Here is an 8,456-nt window from a genome sequence, read left to right as displayed (position 1 = left end):
GGTTGATAAGAGCCATTAAGGAAAATAATCTTGATGGGCTCACTGCCACCTGTTATTGGTTTGCACAGTTTAGAAGTGGCCTGCCAACACTGAGTTGATACGAATACATTTACTCCCTTTACAGGTATGGTACATTTAAAATTCTATGCCTGCCAAGAATTTTTTTTCAATGTGGAAAACAGGTTTAAAATAAAGCTTCTTTAAAAAGTATCCTAATCAAGACAATCCATCATCAGAGTAGTTACTTCCCTACAAAAAAAAAAAAACAAAACAAAAATACAAAAAAACACCTCAAATGACTATACAATTAAGCACCCAAAAGAAAACCATTAAAGGAAAAACAGACTAATTGTAGACCTCAGATCTAAAATGATCCCAGGCTCTTATGCTTATTATATAAAAACATCGTACAAATATCTGCTCTGCTGGACTGAGGAAGTATTGCTCCCGGCTTAGAGCAGATTATAACTTCCAAGTGGGACCAGCTGTTTAAATGAGCTTTTCATTGCATCCTGGATGAGACACTCAGGATCAGGAGTTTTGAAAAGCTAATTTATTTTCCTATTTTACTTTAACTGAAAACCATTCTCGTTTTTTCAAACTGAGGTGATTTAACAGTAAAAAAAAAATTTTATTGGAATATTTTATGATACCAACCTTAAAATAAGGGCATGAAAAAAGAATGCAGAAAGGCTTTGGCTGTCATAGAAAGGGAGAAAAAGCCTAGAAAAACCTGGTCTCCAAGCTACTTCTTCCTATCTTAATCTGAATTTCTTAGACAACAGCTCAAACCCAACTAAGCCCATGATTTAAATTCTCTCCATATATTTAAAAACATTTTTTATACTAAATATGTGTGTTGTGTTAAAACTATTTCTGTAAAAAAGACAATCCTATCGACTTGGGCTTTGCCTGTGGGCAGTCTATAGCCTAACAAAGCATGCCATTTCTATGATTCTTTGCTCTCTGGGCACCAAAGTGGTCCAGGAAATCTAGATTATTTCAGAACCCTCTTAGGAGCAATGACCACAGAGCTTTCTCAGTTGCCTTAATTTTAACAGTTATTTTAATATAACTAAGGGATAGCTACTTAGAACGCCAGGGATTGTAAAGTGCATCACAGAGGAGAAGCATATGAGTGGTGGCAAACTCACTTAGCAGACTTTTATGGAACTCGCTGTCACCAATGGGGCAAGAAAACAACATCTTAATTTTCTGTTGAGATTTTATTTGAAATCTAATTCAAATTGTCAAAGCTACAAAAGGGGGAAAAACATCTGTGTGTTATTTTTGCTAGGTCACAACATCCTAAAACAAAATATCACTACTGCCAGCAGATCAGTTACACACATTTCTGATGAAATTCATAAACACAAAAAATGTTTCATTTTGAGAAACAGCCACAATGAAGATATTTTTGTACAATATAAAACAATGACAGGTCTACAGATGCAGTTACTCATGAGTATACACGTGCATTCACAAAAAAAATTCAGGAATGCTCTTTCATTTGATTTTTTTTTTTTTAAACAGACTGTTCAGGCACAAAAACAAAACCGCATTTCCAGTAAGCGACAGCATTGTAAAAAATGTGATTTTTTGTCAGTGTTTGCTTTTCTTTGACTTCTTGTGAGATCTGTGCGGAGATCGAGACTGAGACCTGGATTTCTTCCCTGATTTTTTAGGGGACCTAGATCGTGATCGCCTAGACCTTTTAGGTGTCCTTGAACCAGATGGTGATCTGTCAAAAATAGAAGCAAGCATGAATATATTAGGTAAGAACTCTATTTTAAGTTTAAAGTACTCAACAATTTAGAGTAACAAAAAAATCATTTAACCAAATTGCTTCTATTGTCATAAAGGGTTATAATAAATGCCATTAAATGTCTAAACTACCTCAAGATGAAGAAAATACTATTATCCCATACTCTATGAAGAATGCCATACCTTTCCAGAGAATGTTACTTTAATTTGATACTAAATCAAGAAAGTGAATTCTGTGGTACCAATCAATATTAAAACACATTGCTCATTATTAATAAAAATTTCTCCTTGGATAAGAAAAGAACCAGTTCTTTCTCAATTCCCATTTCAATTCATTATTTGTAAAAATCATCTGGCATGGGTTATTAAAGTACTATGTATTTGAAGGAATGAGACCAACTAGATAAAGTTTTTCAATCCAAAATAAACTTTTGCCCATAAGATAACAGATTTTTGAATGAAACAATTTACCACAGAGTTCTACAGTTTAAGAAGCTCAAAATAACCTTGGTTTCTAATCTCCACACAAATAGTAATACAAAATCCAGAAGTTATTTAACACAAACTCATACAACACACGAATGAGCAATGGCCCTGGAACTGGCAAGACTTGGATTCAAATCCTGTCTGGAAATACTAACTAGCAATGTAATCACAGGAAAAACAGTTGATCTCTATCAACTCAGTTTCTTCTCCTGCAAAATGAGAGAGGATACACTAGATGGTCCTTCAAGCACTAAATCTCTGATGGTCTATGAATAATACTGTCATTTTGACTAACGTCTGAATGCAATTCATTTATTGCACATGATAGAAAACAAAGACTCTTAGCAACAGCAAAACTAAAGACCCCAAAGTCCATGTGGGACCAAATCCATAAGCTTCCTCCACTGGACAGAAGCTATTTAGGGACACAGATTCCCATCCCACAGCAGATAAGAAGCCTCAGACTGGAAAAGGGAGATATATTGGGGGAGGGAGGTTAAGGAAAGACCCTAGAAGAAAATAAATGGACAGTAGTAAGAATTATTTGCTGATGGTAAGGAAGAAAAGAGAAAAACTATAAAAATCAGACAAAAGAAATTTAATAATAATTAAAAAAAAGAACACAGCAGCCTAGAGCCAGTTAGCTTGTCCAGAAGGGTTGAGGACATAACTGATTACAGACAGTGTTGCGATGATCATTGCCATGCATCCCTATACTCCAAGAATATGTTAAAACTGTGGCCAGAATGCTTTGAGAAGGCAGAGGGTAGGGTAGTTTGGACAAATTATTAACAGACTTGTATTTAGTTCTTTGACATCTAAAAAGAAAATATTTCAGTTATTTGGCAAATTTCCATCAAGTGCAAAAAATGAGATGTTCCTGCATTGTCTGTGGAGATGGAAGTTTTTAAAAAAAGGAAAAAAATTACATTAACTGAAAAAAAATTCATTAACTGAAGAAGAGAAGAAATTTCCTTTCTGCAAATATTGGCATCAGCCCTATATTCATACTGTGATGCTGCTGCTATGTTACAAGATTGTGATCCAGGATAATAAAATAAGTTAGATTCATCTTTCTTTTTAAGGCAAAGGCTAATAATAAGCACACTACAGAAACTACGGAGAACAGTGGGCAAGGAAGAAGAAACCTCTTTTTTGGATTCATTTGAAAAGTTTTGAATTTAATGTCTTGATGTTAATGATTTCCCTTTTCACTCAAGACTTTCCTCATGCTTACTCATTAGAGAAAAAGAATCTAAAATGCAAAGCATAGCGTTTTAGAAGTATTTAGAAGAAAACAGGAGCAAAATAATCCACAGAAACTGTGTTTACTGACAACTCTCCTGAATGTTTGAAATTCCTTTTAAATAGTGTAAAAAAAATCTTGGATGATAAAAATGAAATTATTTATGGAATTATGAAGAAAACAGCAAAATGCGTTATTTTTATGGCTTGAATTTATAGAAGTGACTTGAAAATTACCTTTTGGCCTTTTTACTAACATCTCTAGGAGAATCTTTGTGAGATGACCTGGAACGTGAACTCTCTTTGTGAGACCTCTCTGATCGCTCTGATCGCTCTGATTTTGGAGACGGGGATTTTGCTCGCCTACCACTACTGCTCCGAGATGGACTGGGTGATGTACTATGTCGCCTTTTCCTGTGCAATGAAAAAGCCCAAAAAATTCAATAAATTGGCAAGAGATAGTTGTGTGTGCATTCAATATTAATTACTACCACTTTCAACTGCTATGGCAATGTTACTTCTGTATCTGCAGATTCAAGGCCAACATACCAAGTGATTTCTCCTTCAAAAAATAAGGCCTTTAAAACCAAATAATCATTTCTTATTGATGCCATATTATAGAAAAAGTCTTTTCTTCAAGAACATTAATGGCAAGAATGTGTTATACCAAACATGATGCAGATCCAGACTTCATGTGAAGCAGTGACATAAACAAAGGGCAGACAGTTCCACATAAATGATTACTTTTTCTACTGATGCAACAGGAAAAGTATCAATCTTTTGTTTAAGATGAATGATGATGATGAAGACAAAATCTCCTGATTCAACGTCCCTTACAATTAATAAGAACTTCTGGGCTACAACAGGGCTTAAACAGAAGCAAATTTCTACAGCCAGTAACTTGGTGAACCCCCAAGTACGAATTTCTTTTCACATCTGAAGCCCTTCTGGGCTGAAGGGAAGGCAAACTCTTTCCTCCTACCCCCACTTCCAGGTTAAAGGCAGTCATCACTGGTACATTAATCTGTGAGAGCTGCTTATCTGGGTGATAAGGAAGATCTAGTGAGTTGTTTAGGCCACTTGAGTCTCAGGTTTGGTACATGATATTGTAACTAAATTCCTCCTCTGAGGTAAGAACTAGATGCAATCTGAACCTCAAAATAGGAAAGATGGCTATGTAACTAAGCCATCACTCTACCTTATTTTTCAACTAATTCTGCCCTTTGTGGGGAGAACCAAGGAAGCCTATGACCAAAACCATCATCATTTTTCCAGGTTACTGGCCATGATTGCCTTCTACTTCAGTGTCTTCATGGGTAAGATAAGAATGTTAGACTAGATGGCCCCAAAAATCCTTCTTAAGTCAAGAAGTCTATGAAAAGTGTCACATAACAGCCACACCAATCCAAACCTCCAACCTTCTCCAGAGAACAAAGTAACAAAGGCTGCACCTTTCTTTTCTCGTAGGTGTGCATTCATCTTTTTCCTTCTTGTCTTTGGATCGGGATTCCAGTTTCTCTTTATCCTTCTTGTCTCTCTCACGTTCTCTTTCCAATTCCTTCTCCTTTTCCTAAAATTAAAAAATTTTAATAGTATTTGTCACATTTTACAAAAGATAATTTTAAATTCTATACAATTGCACTTATCCACTACTAATTTCTATGCAAGGAAAAATATAACATTGCTGAATTAACATCGTAGAAAAATTATGTTGATAATCATCCAAGAAAACTATTCATTTTTTCCTATCATACTACAAAATGTGAATGATAAACTAAGTTTTTATTAACCTTTATGCTTCTATGATTTTCAAATACACATTTGAAATGCTCTTACACTAAGAAGTCTTACACTTACAAAAAAGCAGGCTTTTAAATATAAGCAAAAAAAATTTTGGAAAAAAGAGGAAATAGCAGGTCAGTTGATATAATATTAAATACTGACTTTTCTGACAAGACTAAAATTCTTATATCAACTTCATGGAAGAGATAAACTGGTTGAAGAATCTTTCTATTTGCTTGTTCTAAGTCAATGAAGATTGTGAAGTACCCATATGCAAAACATATAGTAGGTAGAGGGGATACAAAGATAAGAATGAATGCCTAAAACAACTAATTTTTAAATAACAGCATAAACTGCACCATTACTGACCATACTATAATTTCCAGTGTTGTAAAAATCTGAAGAAAAATAAAAGTTGCTATGCAGGATCCTTTTGAAAGAAAATACATCAAAAGAAGGGCTTTTGAGAGTTAAGTATTGCTTTCCAACTTGAAGACACTGTATGTAAGAATTTCCCACAATCATGTTCTTTGTGACAATTCTATAATAAGCCTAGGATCAATGTTTCATATTGTCACAATTAAATCACTACCCTTTGGCACTGCTAGGGTCAGTACAGATGTACTTAAGAATATTATTAGTTTGTAGGCGATAGGGCTACAATGACCCTTTATGAAACCATTTCGAAATTCTTTTAATATAGAATTCTAAATATACCAAATTTTGTCTAATACTTCTGAATATTTACAACTCAAGAAAATACAAATATGCTTTTTTGCAATTTCCTTTTAAAAGGATATTAAAAAACTTCTAGACCATTCAAAATGCATTAATTTTCCTTACTCTTTGAAGAAGTTTGTCTCTGTAGTGTTCCACTTGTTCTTGAAAACTCTGCCCTGGTTTTTTCGGTCTTTTCCCAGATTCCAATTCATCCTGAAACTTCATCACTTTGAGCTGTGGAATAAAAGAGCATTTCAAAGTCAGTCTTCATTACCAAAAACTCAATCAGAAAAGGATTCCTTAGGCCAAGCACCACTGTCATTATTTCCTATCTGGCTTACGAAGACCAATACAAATATAACTAATTAGTAATTAAGTCAACTCCAGGATAAACAAGTTCAAGATAAGACAGAGAGGACTCATCCTTGAGAGGGAAGGAAGGCCCTGGGGATTTGTATCCAGCTTTGCCACTTTATGTAAAGAGTTTTGCAAAGCTCAGTGCAATGGCAACCATCAAGTCTTCTGGGCTGACTCATCACCCACATCACAATCCCCAAGGGAAATACTCCCTAAAGTCCTTTCTTCCCTTTCTTTACATTTTCTTGGTGACTATTCTCATTTCTCATAGGTTTAATTATTAACTCTATGCCAATGACTCACAAATTTGCAGATTTAGCCTCAGTCTTTACATTGAATTTCATTTCCACATTATCAACTACCTTTGGGCCATTTCACACTGGACATCCTAAGCCTGAAATTCAACATGTACAAAAAAGAACTCATCATCTTTCCCCTCCAAATCCTCCTTCCTCCCTTTCAAATTCTTCATTTCTATCAAAGCACCAACTACACTTCCAGTCTTCCCAAGTTTGCAATGTCAATGTGCAAATTCTATCATGCATCCAATGTGTTCCCTCTACTCCCACTACCATATCACTTCTTTAACTCAATCAAGTCTACCAGGTCCCTACTGCCTCAAGGAACAAATATAAACTCACTTGGTTTTGAAAGCCCTTCCCAACAGGGCTCAAATCTATCTCTCCAGCTCCATTATACATTTACTCCCTCTCCCAGACTGTTTTAATTCCTCTGAACTAGCCTTCTCTCTGGTCCTTACATTCTATCTCCCAGCTTTGTCTCTGCACTAGATGCCCCCAAAACTGGAATGCATTCCTTCCTCATCTCTACCTTAGAGAATCTCTTCATGAAAGTTCAAGCACAATCTTCTACATGAAGCCTTTCCTGATCACCCCCAGCCCTCCCTCCCTTCCTCTCTCTCTCCCTCTCTTCTTTTACTTATCCAAGTAATTCTAACACATTTTATTAAAAATCTAAGGACCAGAGTCCTAATTTTATTAAAACAAATCCCTATGAGGATCTTAGCACACATGGTATAAACTCTATGTATTTTTTTTTTTTTTAAACCCTTGTACTTCGGTGTATTGTCTCATAGGTGGAAGATTGGTAAGGGTGGGCAATGGGGGTCAAGTGACTTGCCCAGGGTCACACAGCTGGGTAAACTCTATGTATTTTACCTCACAGAATGGCGTTTCAGGCCCTCCCACAGAGAATTTACTCTTACTTTCCACAAAATTCTAGCAAATCTGGTTACCTAGTTTCATATACCACAAATGAAAAGGTGAAAAGTAGAATACTAGACTATACTAATAGTTGTGAAATCAAAGAAAGAAGAAACATCATAAACTCAAAAAAACATAATGTGAGGTCACTGAGGATGGGTCCAAGATGCATCTCTCTATACATCTAAATATGTTCTATGGGCATCACTACATTAAAGTATTTAAATACAATAACTGATATTTGTGAAGGCTCTGTAGTCATCAAGATTCATTTATATTCCATTAAGGTTTTTTTAAAAAAGATTTTCTTTCTTTCTTTTTTTTTTTTTTTTAAAAGTTTTGACACCCAAAATAATTAGGCATCGGCAATCTAGAAAATACATTCATTTGGGATAGCTCCATCCTTAACCAGGAATGCTTGAGTAAATTAGATAGTTTTGAATTTAGAAAATATTCTGGCGTTTCATATCTGGTTTCTGCTCAATTTCACATCAGTTCCTTAACACATAAAGGGTGATATTTTATTCCTGCCCAATATTATGTATATGTCCTTGCTTTTTTTGGATTTTACAAAAAAAATTACTCTTCTGAATTTACCCTGAACTTACTTTAAAATCCTATCAGAGAGAAAAGTTGTTCTTAAAAAAAAAATTTCACTTAAAATGACTGCATTCATTCATTCAAAAGTCACTACCTATGCACATCAGAAATTTGCAAATGAATAGTGAGAGCTAAGAAACCCAAAAATAAAATGTAAATTAGAATATGTGTATAGATAGACAGGAGTATGAAATATATCAAATAAGGGGAAAGACTACTGAATCCTTACAATGAGACCTAGGGAATCTGAAGTCAAATATATAATTTCCAATGCTAAAG

General features: G+C 34.9%; 1 protein-coding gene across 3 annotated transcripts in view; it reads right to left on the bottom strand.

Moving 5' to 3' along the window:
* Positions 1-1,207: 1,207 nt before the first annotated feature.
* Positions 1,208-8,456, bottom strand: part of LOC123242776 (U2 snRNP associated SURP domain containing) — a 73,415-nt gene continuing 66,166 nt past the window's right edge. For all 3 annotated transcript variants that reach the window (XM_044670841.1, XM_044670842.1, XM_044670843.1), the window contains 4 exons: positions 6,121-6,231; positions 4,947-5,065; positions 3,733-3,909; positions 1,208-1,741 (listed from right to left, as the gene is read on the bottom strand). In XM_044670841.1, coding sequence (XP_044526776.1) covers positions 1,603-1,741; positions 3,733-3,909; positions 4,947-5,065; positions 6,121-6,231 — 546 coding nt within the window. In that variant the 3' untranslated portion in view covers positions 1,208-1,602. The remainder of the gene's footprint in view (positions 1,742-3,732; positions 3,910-4,946; positions 5,066-6,120; positions 6,232-8,456) is intronic.

This window comes from Gracilinanus agilis, chromosome 3, assembly GCF_016433145.1.
Source record: "Gracilinanus agilis isolate LMUSP501 chromosome 3, AgileGrace, whole genome shotgun sequence".
Taxonomy (NCBI): domain Eukaryota; kingdom Metazoa; phylum Chordata; class Mammalia; order Didelphimorphia; family Didelphidae; genus Gracilinanus; species Gracilinanus agilis.
Note: the sequence above shows the minus strand (reverse complement) of the source record. Positions and strands in the feature narration are given on the sequence as shown.